A 12,925-nucleotide genomic window follows, 5' to 3' on the forward strand; every position below is an offset into this window, starting at 1 on the left:
AAGAAAGAAAGAAAGAAAGAAAGAAAGAAAGAAAGAAAGAAAGAAAGAGTGAGTACCAGGGCAGCTTTAGGAGAATCTGAGTGAAAAACATGTGGGGGTCAGAATAGTGGGGGGACAGACTTGTGTGTAAGATGCTCTAGCCCTAGGCTGGGACTCTCCACCAGATCCCAGGGAGAGAAGGGATGAATGAGGGTCCTTTCCAGTTGTTTTCCTCATCAAGGACAGGTGGTAAAGGACAACAGCTGCTCCCCAATCCCAAAGTGGGGACGAGACCCAGGAAGCCAGGGCAAGGAATACTCACCAGTGGTAGTTGGGGCTGTGGCTCCATAGGTGTAACCTGCAGAGAGAAGGCCAGAGGAGCTGAGTGGGAGTTGGGGTGAGCATAAAGGAGTAAGGGAAAGGTAGGATTTAGGGGCCTTTGTGGGAAAAGCAGAGAGGGAGAGGCAGAAGAGGGATGCTTAGGGAGGAGGTGTCCAAATAGTGGGATCGGAGGTGGCTGGAGCCCATGGTACCATCATTGGAATGAACCCAGAGCAGAGGAGAAGGAGATGGGCCACAGCTTCCTTTAGAGAAACACAAACTCTGGCTGGGAAAGAGACCCTCGTGGGAGCACAGCCCCTCACCGTTGACACAGAGGCTGTCCCTGTCCAGGGTGAAGGGCCCCAGCCGGGTGATGCCATGGGTCTCACGGCTCAGCTCCCAGTATAGCCGCTCTCTGTCCAGCCCGGGGCCCGCAGGGTCAGAGTGGACGGTGCAGACGATGTCCACTCCAGTGGCTGTCCCACCCTTCTCAAGCCTGGGGAAAGAAGGACATGGGGATGTTGAATACTGTTGGAGGGGTCCTTCTGGATGGGGACAGCAAGAAGGTAGAAGGCAGGAGGCAGAGAGGGTATAAAAGGGCTGGCTCTGAAGGCCAGAGGGGCTCTCCTAAGTGTCTCTTGTTGGAGATGACCCCCTCACAACTAAGAACAGAAAACACCTTAATTGGAATTGGCAGACAAGATCTAGTGGTTCTTCCAAGAGGAAAGCTTTCATCTAAAACAGATGATCGTCTGGATTTTGTAAGTATAAGCACGATGCCTCACTTCTAGGTCTTGAGCGTTCCTACTCCGGGGGCATGAAGAAGGCACGAAAGTGTTGTGATGGGTGCTGGAGGCCAGCTGTGCCAAAGGCATGCCCAGGAACTGAGCCCTGCTGGCCAGCGCGTGAGGATCCACTGGACCCAACACATCCCTCCACCCGGGGGTCTCACCTGAGCGAGGCAAGTCTGCAGCCAGCGTAGAGGGAGCCGACACTGGTCTTACTGAGCAGGAGCTTGAGCTGGTGGGGAGAGAGAGGAGGGTGAGCAGAAGGGCTGAAGGGCTAGGCGGGCAGGCATTGGTGGCGCTGACGGTGGTCATCGAGCGGCTCTCACCTGGTGCTGGAGGATCCTCTTGGTGGAGTTGAACTTCAAGGAACTGGGGTGCCCCATGTCCTCAGTGTAGTGCAGGTTGGTGATGGTGAAGTTCAGGGTGAAGGACACCAGAGCGGGGCCAGTGGCTGCAGTGAGGGAGGAAGAGAAAAATGTCCAGCTTGGACCACGGTAAGGGCCAAGGTTGCTTGGAGCTCTAACGGTAGAGTACTGGCAGAGGACCTAACTACAGCCATGGACTGCAGAGGCGGAAGGAGAGAACATGGAATTCTTCACTCATTTTGTTCAGTGAGCGTGTACCAGGTGTCTCATGTGTGTGAGGCTCTGTGCTGGGCTCTGCGGGTCTAAGGTGGGGCATAGGCTGCTAATATTGAAGCCAGGAGAGTGGCCAGACCATCATGCTGCAGGGGAGCCCGGAGGCTGTGCATTTCCAGAGGGGTATCCAACAAATGACTGAGGACAGCTTCCAGGAGGAAGCATCACTTCAGATGTGACCAAGAGCATGAGTAAGAGTCAGCTGAGCAAGAGGAAGAGCACTCAAGCGGAAGAATCAGCCTCTGGACACAAGCCCAGCAGGAGGACAGGGTAGTTGTACTCAAGGGACTTGAATGCTTTCATTGTGGCCATGAGGAAGTATAGATGTGAGACTGGAGGGGTCCTGGGAGCCCAGAAAGGGGGGGCAGTGACTATGCAGCTCAGGGGTTTGGACATGTAGATAAGGTGGAGTCATTCAAAGATCGTCAACAAGACAGCAATTATGTGGACAGAGGGAGGGACGCTGCAGCCGCTGTGCAGAGGACTGTAGGAGGCCAGAGAAGAGGCTACTGCATTAGGCCTGGCAAAAAAAAATGCCCATGGCCTGAATCAACGCTGAGTGACACAGATACAAGAAAGGACTTGCAAAATATTACAAAGGGAGAAGAGATGATTTGGTGATGGATGGATGGATGTGGGAGGTGAATGACAGGGAGGGCCAAGGTTGACACCCATGTCCCTGCCTTCGGTAATAAGGAAAGGGAGCAAGCTTGGGAGGAGACTGTGACTTCAGAGTCAGAGACCAAGGGCCCCGGTGATGTCCAGGAGGTGGGTAGGTGGACCAAGCATCAGAAGCTGCATCATGGAGTGGGCTAGACTTGAGATTTGGATTCTGAGCAGCTGGACCCACAGAAGCTAGATGCTCCCTGAAACCCATGAGAATGGATGAGTTTCCTTGGGGAAGCTGAATAAGCAACGAGAGAAGAAGTGATCTTGAATGAAGGATTTCGTAGAAATGATTTTGGTACCAGTAGGACCTTCCTACTTGAGGGCCTGAGGGTTGGAGCTAGAGAAGGATGCGGAGGTGACAGCAGCGGAGGGAGAAAACCACAAGGGATGCTATCAGAGGTGTGCTCCATCGGTGTGGGAATGGTGGTAACAGTGGTGGCTCCTGTGATAAATTGTGTCCTTGTCTCTCTGCCCATCAGAGAGACATCAGGGCATCGTCCTCAGTTGTGTTGGGGGGAAAGGCGGTTCCTGTCACCTCCAGCTCGGCCCGCATTTCCATACATGTCCTCTGGACTTCCCATCCAGAAGGGGAGGAACAGGAGGGAAGGCCTGGCTGACTGAGCAGCCCCCATCTTTAGGGGAAGGGTGGTGGTCACAGGCACAGGAGGTCGAGGTCGGAAATACTCACTGTTGGGGGTGGTGGCTGAAGCCGATTGGGTGTGACCTGTAAAGAGAAAGCAAGATGAGGAGGAGGGGAACGGAGAGGTCCTGCGTGAAGGGGCAACTTGGCTGTGAGGCAGCAGGACCATCCCAGCCATGATTCCTCACAAGGAAGACAATCGGGAAGACATCTCCGGAGAGACCAAAACCTTGCCCAAAGCACAGGAAATGTGAGCCCCAGGGGAAGTCTGAACTCATGTAGCGCCTGCTGCTGCAGAACCCACAGGGAGCAGGAGACCCACAGCCCGGCACAGCCCGCACCACGGATGGAGAGTCTGTCATCCCGGAAACTGGGAGGAGACAGGTGCTTGGGGTGGGGACCTCGTCATCCTGCAGATGCCAGGGACCGGGGGCCTATGTCTGGGGCTTTAATGGGCATGGATCCCCATTCACCCGAGGCTGGGGTGGAGCAGGGGTGTGGAGGGCAGGCGGTGGGCTCCTGGCCTTTTCTGTTCTAAGGGCAGGGCCTCACGTGGTTGCAGGGACTTCTGAAGCCTCTGAATACTCACTGCTGGGGGTGGTGGCCCGCGTCTGGTGGGTGAAACCTGCACAGGTGGAGGGAGAAAGGGTGAGGGGGGGAGGAGTGAGGGAAAGGGAGGAATGGATGGAGAGGAGGATGTGGGGCCTGGAGAAGTGCAGACATGGGTGGCAGCCCCTCACCATTGATGTAGAGACTGTTGGGATCCAGGGTGTAGGGACCCAGCCTGGTGACACCACGGGTCAGCTGGCTCAGCTCCTGGTACAGCCTCTCTCTGTCCAGCCCAGGGCCCGTAGGGTCAGGGCGGTGGGTGCAGACGGCATCCACTCCAGTGGCTGCCCCATCCTTCTCGGGCCTGGGGAGGGCAGGTAGAGGTAACAATTGATGCAGTCCCCAGGCAGGGCTCCTGGGACCCCTGGGGCGGGACAGGAAGGAGCCAGGGGAAGCGAGGAGGCTGGGACCCACCTCTGGCCAGCCTGGGACCATGCATACTGTCAATGGGTGGGAGGATTTTTATTAAATCGCAAGTCTGAAACCTGCAGCCTCACGGCATGGGGACGGGAGGGCTTCTACTTGAGACAGGCGGAGAGCTGGAATTGGGGATTAGAGCAAGTGGAAAAGGCATGCTTGTCTTGAGAGGAATCCTGGGGATAGAACTGAAAACCTCAAGGAAGTACCCTCTTTGGTCAAATCGAGGCAGGAGGAAATTCAGAAGGATGACCAGACTAGGGTCCCCATCCTACTGAGGGGCTCTGCAGAATCTGGGAACAGTTTGGTGGGGGGGGGAGGGAGGCGGTTACAATCAGAAGAGGCCTTGATCCTGGAGCCAGTGCCTCCTGAATTCCACCTCTGCTGAGGGCAGAGAGGGAAGGAAGGAAGCAGAGGGAACTCCTAGGGTCTGAAAGCGCTTAAGGCAGCCCTGGCCAGGGACTGTAAGGTCTCACCTGAGCAAGGTCAGTCTGCAGCCTGAGTACAGGGGGCCCACACTGGTGTTCTGGAACAAGGGTCCGAGCTGTGGGTGAGGGCAAGGAAACTTAATAGATGACCTGTGGGGCACCTGGGTGGCTCAGTCAGTTGAGCGTCCTACTTCGGCTCAGGTCATGATCTCACGGCTCCCGTGAGTTCCAGCCCCGCGTCGGGCTCTGTGCTGACAGCTCAGAGCCTGGAGCCTTCTTCGAATTTTGTGTCTCCTTCTCTCTCTGCCCCTCCCCCACTTGTGCTCTGTCTCTCTGTCTCTCAAAAATAGATAAATGTAAAAAAAAATTTAAAAAACATAGATGATCTGTGATGCAGGGGCAGGATGGGTATCGGTGGGCGGGGCAAGAATGAGGTGGGAGGGGCTAGCTCCCGGAGGATGGGGCAGGAGTGGGCGGGGCTGGCACCAGAATGCAGGATGGAGACTAGGTGGGCGGGGCTGGCAGGGTGAGGTGGGCGCGGCTCTCACCTGGCGCTGCAGGGACCTCTCCGTGGTGTTAAATTTCAAGGATCCAGGAGGCTGCATGTCCTCAGCGTAGTGTACGTTGGTGATAGTGAAGTTGAGGGTGAAAGGCACAAGGGGATGTCCCGTGGCTGCAGCAGGGGAGGGAGAGGAGAGGCCAGGATGTCAGGCCCGGGATGGATACGCGAGGGCCTGGGAATAGCAGCCGTCTCACTGGGGACTGTAGCAAGGGCTGAGGGTCCTTGGGGACCTAATCTCAGAACCACCGGTGTGGACACGAGACCATCACATGATGCAGGCGAAGGTGGGCGCGATTTGCAGGAGACAGTTTACCACCTGACATTCTTATTTACTCGAGCCCACGTTCAGGTACTTCCTTCCGTCCGCCCGACCACCCCCACGTGGTGGCCATTTCTCTGTGTCCAGCAAACAGCACAGAGGTGACGCACAGCTGAGTCTTACTGCAATGACTTCCCAGCCTGTGTCCCTGATCTCTTCCCTCCCTGACAGCTGGAGGTGCCCGCAGCAGCCTCCTTCCCTGGTGGTGGTGGGGGGGGGGTGGGGAGAGCTCCTGAAGACCCCTGAGTACTCACCGCTGGGGGCGGTTACTGGTGTCTGGTGGGTGTAGCCTGCGGACAGAGGGCGAGAGAGAGGGGAGGTGTTGAGGTGAAGCAGGACTAAAGAAGCCCTGGGGGTTGGGGGGGGGGCGGGAAACGTGAGGTTGACAGCTCAGCCAAGGGCAGGTGGCCGCTACTCACCACTGACACAGAGACTGTCCTGCTCCAGGGTGTAGGGGCCCAGCCAGGTGATACCACGGGTCAGCCGGCTCAGCTCCCAGTACAGCTTCTCTCTATCCAGCCCGCGGCCCGCAGGGTCGGGGCGGTAGGAGCAGATTGTGTTCACCCTGGTGGCTGCTCCAGCCTTCTTGGGCCTGGGGAGGGCAGGACACAGCAGGGCAGAAGGTTAAGATCCATCTGCAGAGGGTCCCTGAGGGCTACCATTATGGGGGCACCATGGGGAAAGCCAGGAAGCGGTGCGGTTCCTGTCGACAGGCCCCGAGATGCTCGTCATCCACCACTGAGGGAATTTGCTCCACATGCTGAAAATGGTTCCTTTCGGGGCCGCCTCCTGAGACCGGGCCCCTCTGTGTTTTATGATGCACCATCGTCACACTGCCGAGTCTCACTTAAAATGGGAATCTGCCTTTGTTGGGAATCTGCTGAAATCCTTCCGGCTCCCTACTGCCTGTGGATGAAGCCCCACTGTGCTGTCCCAACATGCACATCACGGCATTCATGGCCACCCCGCGCCTCCCCCCTTGTGGGTGAGAATGTCTGCTCTGCATGCTGGCTACCTTAGGTTCTCAGCTGTGGCTCCCTCTCCCTGAACCACTCCTCCTGGCCCGGAGCCATGTCTCCTGGCCACCGAGTCCTCCTCTCCAGGTATGAGCTGCCACTTCAGTTCCTCCTGGACCCACTACACTTCCCATCTCTCGGCACTGCAACAGTCTCTCCCGGCCTCAGTTTCTCATCTATAAAATGGGTGTAATCATGGTACCCAGGTATGTCTCGTGAGGATTAAGTCTGTTGTTGTTAAGTATAAGGCTTACAACGGTATCTGGTACATCCCTAAGTGCTAGGGGAGTATCTGCCACTATTGTTTTATTCACCATTAAGTTATGTGTTTTTATATCATTAATCACATAATTCACATATAATAATTACATATAATTAATTTGTGCGCATATGTTTGCATGTGTTTGCATATAATTAACGTGGTACCCTCTTTTTGATGGCAGAGTCAATGCTTTGGCCTCCATGGAGATTTCAGAGCTCAGCATGGAGCTTGGACACAGTAGGTGCTCAAGCAATGCTTGTGAATGCAAAGAAAATTTGTAGAACGCCAGGGCAGTGGTAGGAGGGCACTTCTGCTGTGGGTGCATCAGTACCCTGGGCTAGACCCCAAGAAAGAGGGCCTCATTCCATCCTGCTCTATCTTAGCACCGCAGGGAGGGAATCCTTTCTCAAATTCTATTTTTGGAGCCATGGAGATACCCTGGGGAGATGCCCACCAAGGCTGAACCCTCCAGGGGACCTCGGAATGGAGAGGGCCCCCTCATGTTCAGAAGCCCCATCACTCAATGAAGGGGGGCTGAGTTGCACATGTCTGCACTGGAAGGGAGCAGGGAATTGAAGGCTGGGATTATGGGGAAGGGAAGGGAAGCCATGGTTCTTCCCAAAGAAAAGAAGCAAAGAAGCTTAGTGGGAACAGGTATGGACTCTGAGGAGGCTGGGCTTGAGTCCTGGCCCCACCACTTGACAGCCACTGGCTCTGAGAAGGCTCCTTAGCTTTTTTGTGCCTTGATGATTTCCCATCTATAACATAGGGGTAATAGTAGTGACATTAAGAGAGTCCAGGGAGATGATGGACAGGAAGCATCTCGCCTAGTGACTCTAACCTGGGGTGCTCTGGATCAGGAGCCATTTGACAATGCCTGGTGACAGATTTGGTCGTCACTACTTTGGGGTGGGGATACTACAGGCATCTATCGAGTAGTCAAGATGCTGCTAACTAGCCTACAGTGCAGAGGACAGCCAGCCATGACAAGGACTCTCTGGCCCAGAATGTCAGTAGTGACCATACACCAAGAACTCCAATGTCTGACTAAGTATTTGCTGTGTGTCAGCCTTCAGAAATATTTGCATGTAGTGTGGACATGGTAGACTGGGGATCATAGCCTTTGTGAAGGATCAGGGATGGGTCCTTTATGAAGAAATTCAGTTCCAGCAACTTTCCAGCTGCTATGATCTGTCATTTTGTTCCCATTAAATATTGCATGGGAGATTTGAGACTCAGGAGGATGGGAAGGTCTGGAGCAGGGCCTGGGGGCCACGAGCCCAAGAGACAGTGGTTATCCCAGGCTGGGAGCTGGAAAGGGCTGAGGCCAAAGTGAGGAGTGAGCCCTGGAGGACCATGGTAAGAATCTCCACTGTGCCTCACTGGGCCATCTTCTCTGGGGGTCCCACCTGAGCGAGGTCAGTCTGCAGCCAGAGTAGAGGGGGCCGACACTGGTGTTCTTGAATAAGGGTCTGAGCTGTTGAAGGAGAGGGAGGTGAGCGGAAGGTCTGAGCTTGACAAGGGCAGGGCTGGGGCAAGTTGGGTGGGGATGGCAGCTGTTGGGGGACAGGGAGAGGTGGGTGGGGCATGGGGGAGGTAGGCGGGACATGGGAGAGGTAGGTGGGGCTGGGGTCAGTGGGTAGGCGGGCATCAGCAAGTGGTACAGGAATGAGGTGGGCGGGGCTCTCACCAGGCTCTGCAAGACCTTCTCTATTTCGTTGAACTTGGCTGAACCCATAAGCTGCATGTTCTCTGTGTAGCGCAGGTTGGTGATGGTGAAGTTGAGGGTGAATGGAACCAGGTCAGGGCCGGAGACTGCAGTGAGGTTGGGAGAAAAGTCATGCCCTGAGCCACTGTCTAAGCTGGATTTAGGGATGGTGGGGTAGAGTCTGGATCCACATCCCTGGTGCCCAGTATATTCACATCTAGTTCAAGAGCTCAGAATATCTCCTCCCCAAATGGGAGACTTTATTTTGTTATTCTACTAATAGTAATGATGTTAATAATCACAACAAAAATAACAGCAATCATGAGAGCTGATGTTTGGTAAGAGCTTCCTCTATGCTCAGAACTTTCTATCCAGTATCTCGTGTAGTCCTCAAACAAACCCTGGAAGTGAATCCTTTTACTTAGTCCCAGTTGACAGAGGATGAAAATAAGTTTCAGAGAAGTTGTCACTTCCCCAAAGCCACACAGCTATTTTAGGACAGAAGCCCAAATTCTAGAGCTTGAATGACTTAAATAGGAGTCCTGCCCATCTGCTGGCTGTGTGACCTCAGAAAAACACTCAGCCCCGCAAGAACCAGTCTATGCCTCTCTCAAACAGAGAAAGAGCAGTGTCCATCCGCTGGGGTCGAAGATCATACACGTAAAGCAGAGTCTGCATGATGTGACAAACAAGCTGTGAATGGTGCTGTCACTGCTTTGTAGACATTGTTGCTGTTGCTACTTACATCTGCTTTCTCCGCTTTTGTCTCTGCCCTTTGGGAATTAGTCCTGGATTTGCCCATGACTATTTCCATTCTACTCTAGCAGGAGGTAAAGCTTTGAGAGTTGTTCCAGAATGTACCACTGCATCTAATCTCACTAACCGACCCCCCATGGGTCCCCTAAGGCCAACACGGTCACAGGTTGGTCCCTGACAGGTCACCTGAGGTAGATTGTAAAAGTGACCACAGATTCTACACCCTTGCAGTGTGGTGTGGCAGCCCCTTCTGCCAAGAGCCTATTTCTTGACTTTTGGCCGTGACTTGCTGTGGCCAATGGGATGGCCTCTCTTGCTTCTAGGAAGTCTGTGATCACCATATGAGGAAGCCACAGCTAGTCTATGGGATGATGAGAGTCCACATGAAGGGAACTGAGGCACCCCAGCCATCCGTCAGTTATCTTCCAGAAGCAGAGTCACCTAGCTTACGGGCAGGTGACTACAGACACATAAGGGAGCCTGGTTCAGACCCAAGGAACTGTCCAGCTGACCTATATACTAGAGAGCAGAGCAGTATGTGATTGTTTTAATCCAGTAAATTTGAGGGTCATTTGTTATGCAGTAAAACCTAGCTGATACAACACCTTCACAGAAAGCAGAGTGGATTAAAAGGAGTCACTGCTTTAGCCTGGGATTGAAAACCCAGAGTTACAGAGCTCTCCAAACCTAGGGATGGAGTTGGACTGGTCTGTTACAAAGGCATGGTCCCCAAAAATCATCCTCCCCACACTGTCCCCTTGTTGTGACCTGCCTGCACATACCTTTTGCCCTTCTCATTGCTAAGCACAGAGGCACGTGGGTGGGAAGGAAGGAGACATGGAGAAAAGGCTCTTACCTGTAGAGCTGGAGAAGGAGATTGGAGCTACTGAGGTTCCTGAGGGTGTAGAAATCACAGGAACTGAGAAGCAAACAGCATAAATAAGAAAGATGCAGCCTTATAACCCTGGAGATGCCGAAGACAGGGGCCCTTGATACCCAGCCCGAGTTACAGAAGGTAGAGGTAGGGGTATGGGGGTGACCAGGCCCCTCAAGGCTTCCTTCCTCCATGAGGCCCTGGCTAGGGTAGAGGGAGCAGCTGTTCCCACAAGGTGTGGGGGCATAGAGCCATGTAGGGTTTGAGCACTTACCACTGGGGATGGGGGTCAGTGGTGATCTGGTGTAACCTGCAGAGAGTGGACAAGAGAGAGGTGGGATGTTTGAAAAGTTTAAGCAAAGGATGAAGGGGCTGGGCCACTGCTGGAAGGACAGATTCCATCAGGAGGTCTTGTCCCTTCCAGACAGTGGGTAGTGCCTCCTATAACCTTTCTCTGACTCTCCACCTCCCTGTGTATGATGTAGCCCTTGGTGGGGAAGGAGGATCTCACAAGGAAAAGAAGAATGAGGACAGAAGCGTCTAGAGGCAGACAGGGATGTATCCTCTGTCCAGAGCTCAGGGCACCAACAGAATAATCCATCTGGGGTACAGGAGGAGACCCCTGTCACCACCAGATGCTCACCGTTGACATAGAGACGGTCCCTGTCCAGGATGTAGGAACCGAGCTGGGTGACACCATGGGTCTGGCGGCTCAGTTCCCAGTAGAGGCGCTCCCTGTCCAGCTGGAGACCCGAAGGGCCAGGTCGGTAGGTGCAGACAGCGTCAACTCCAGTGGCTGTTCCACCCCTTTCAGGCCTGGGGAGAGAAGGACCTGGGCATGGGTATGGGACAGAGAGGCATCCCAGGCAGGACATCATTCTATCAGCCCGCCTGTATGTGAATGCCTGCTTCCCTGTTTTTTGTTGTCCAGACAGGAGCTGATCGTAAGAGAAGGGGCATCTTTACACAACAAAGGACCAGAGTGGGTGTTTTAGAGTCAGATGACCATCGGTTCAAACCTTGGCTCCGTCACTTGTTGAATAATCCACATAAGTGTGTCTAACTCGGTTCTCCCATCTTTGCAGTGTGGATAATGCTCTAACCCTTTTGTTAGAATGTCATGGTGTTTGGGGGGTACCTGGGCGGCTCAGCTGGTTAAGCACTCAACTTCCGCTCAGGTCATGATCTCATGGTTCGTGAGTTCAAGTCCCGCATCGGGCTCTGTGCTCACAGCTTGGAGCCTGGAGCCTGCTTCAAATTCTGGGTCTCCCTCTCTCTCTGCCCCTCCCCCACTTGGGCTCGCGCTCTCTCTCTCTCTCTCTCTCTCTCTCTCTCCCTCTCAAAAATAAATAAAAACATTTAAAAATATCATTTCAGAATGTCATGGGGTTTGGAAATGATACTAATATCTAGCTTTGGCGCCAGATAACTCTTTAATTAACTGTTTAATTGTTTAACAAATAGTCACAGAACCAAGCATTTACAGTCCCTAGCACTGGATAGCAGCTCTGAGCACTGGATTCTGCTCTGAGCAGTTGATCTAACCCAAGTTTTGGGCCTGAGCACCTGAGCATGAGATGCTGCCTAGCAAAGACCCCCTACCCACCGTCCACCTGCCTCTTGTATTCCCAGCTCCCTAGCAAAGGAAGCAGGAAAAATTAACCCTGAAGGGCAGGTAGCACTGCCAGATTACTGGGGACGGACAGAGTGTCCCTTGCACCTCAACAGGATGGAAGTGACCTGGAGCCAAGCTGCTTCTAGCTCTGGTCTCCTAGAAACTTGTTAAAGGTGCAATGTCACTCATGTTTACCGGTGATGCTGCTTATGGTGACAATGACCCCTTGTTGACGGCCTGCATCTTTTCTGGGAGGGCCGAAAATGGACAACAATACGTGACGGAAGCTATCGCTTTGGGCTTCCTTAGGCGTGGTAAACCTCTTAACGTGTCAGGACTGTTACAAGAGATACTGGTTACCTTTTGGGACATGGAACATGTAAGCCAGAGTGGCCCCATCTCCTATCCACTGATGTTATGTTTCTTTGCACATTAACCGTCACCTGGATTCCAAAAGAATAGTCCTTGGACTTCCAAGAATGTTCTTAGAAAAAAGAAACGTCCGATGCTTGCTGTGCTGGCATGCCATTTCTTGTCTGAGTGTGACCTGTTCGGACCTTGCAAGTTTGATGATTGGATTGGAGTTAAGATGACCTAGAGAGAGCTGGCACCAGAGCTGGGAACTGTGTGAGACACGCAAGGTGCATGGATGCAACATTTAAGGGAGTGCTTGCTCTCAGGGGCCTTGCAGACACAGGGTGAGCACCTGAGGGGGAGCACCTCCTTACATTTTGTGCCCTCGGCACCTACTTCCCTCCCCAGGCCAGGTCCTGGCCAGCCCAACCAGCCCATCCCTTACTATGCCTCCTAAGGCAAGACAAAGAAGTGTTTTCAGGGGCGCCTCGGTGGCTCAGTCTGACTTTGGCTCAGGTCATGATCTCACAGTTCGTGGGTTCGAGCTCCATATGGGGCTCTGTGCTGACAGCTCGGAGCCTGGAGCCTGCTTCAGATACTGTGTCTCCCTCTCTCTGCCCCTAACCCACTCGCATTCTGTCCCTGTCCCTCTCAAAAATAAATAAACATTAAAACAATGTTTTTAAAAATTAAAAAAAAAAAAAAGAAGAGGTCTCACCTTAGTGTGGTCACTCTGCAGCCAATGTAGAGTGGACCAATGCTGCTGTTGGCAAACAAGGGCTTGAGCTGGGAAGGAGGAAGAAGGTGAATGAAAAATAGACGTAAAAGCAACCGTCATTTTAAAACACCATATTCAAAAATAAAACAGCAGCTCCCCAGTCATCTCGATACAACACTTAATTCTCAGAAGAACCCTTTGGGATCAATGCTTTTATGATCTTAGTTTTACAGAGGAAGAAATGGTACCAGA

The 12,925-nt window shown here is 53.3% G+C and overlaps 1 protein-coding gene across 1 annotated transcript in view; it reads right to left on the bottom strand.

Moving 5' to 3' along the window:
* LOC125930535 (mucin-16-like) overlaps positions 1-12,925 on the bottom strand; it is a 75,866-nt gene that overhangs the window by 24,413 nt on the left and 38,528 nt on the right. Inside the window, 17 exon segments of the mRNA XM_049642364.1 lie at positions 302-337; positions 624-796; positions 1,253-1,320; positions 1,415-1,539; positions 3,084-3,119; positions 3,625-3,660; positions 3,776-3,948; positions 4,538-4,605; positions 5,038-5,162; positions 5,625-5,660; positions 5,790-5,962; positions 8,058-8,125; positions 8,339-8,463; positions 9,969-10,031; positions 10,261-10,296; positions 10,630-10,802; positions 12,674-12,741. Coding sequence (XP_049498321.1) covers positions 302-337; positions 624-796; positions 1,253-1,320; positions 1,415-1,539; positions 3,084-3,119; positions 3,625-3,660; positions 3,776-3,948; positions 4,538-4,605; positions 5,038-5,162; positions 5,625-5,660; positions 5,790-5,962; positions 8,058-8,125; positions 8,339-8,463; positions 9,969-10,031; positions 10,261-10,296; positions 10,630-10,802; positions 12,674-12,741 — 1,582 coding nt within the window.

The sequence above is a fragment of the Panthera uncia genome, chromosome A2 (genome assembly GCF_023721935.1).
Source record: "Panthera uncia isolate 11264 chromosome A2, Puncia_PCG_1.0, whole genome shotgun sequence".
NCBI classification, from domain to species: domain Eukaryota; kingdom Metazoa; phylum Chordata; class Mammalia; order Carnivora; family Felidae; genus Panthera; species Panthera uncia.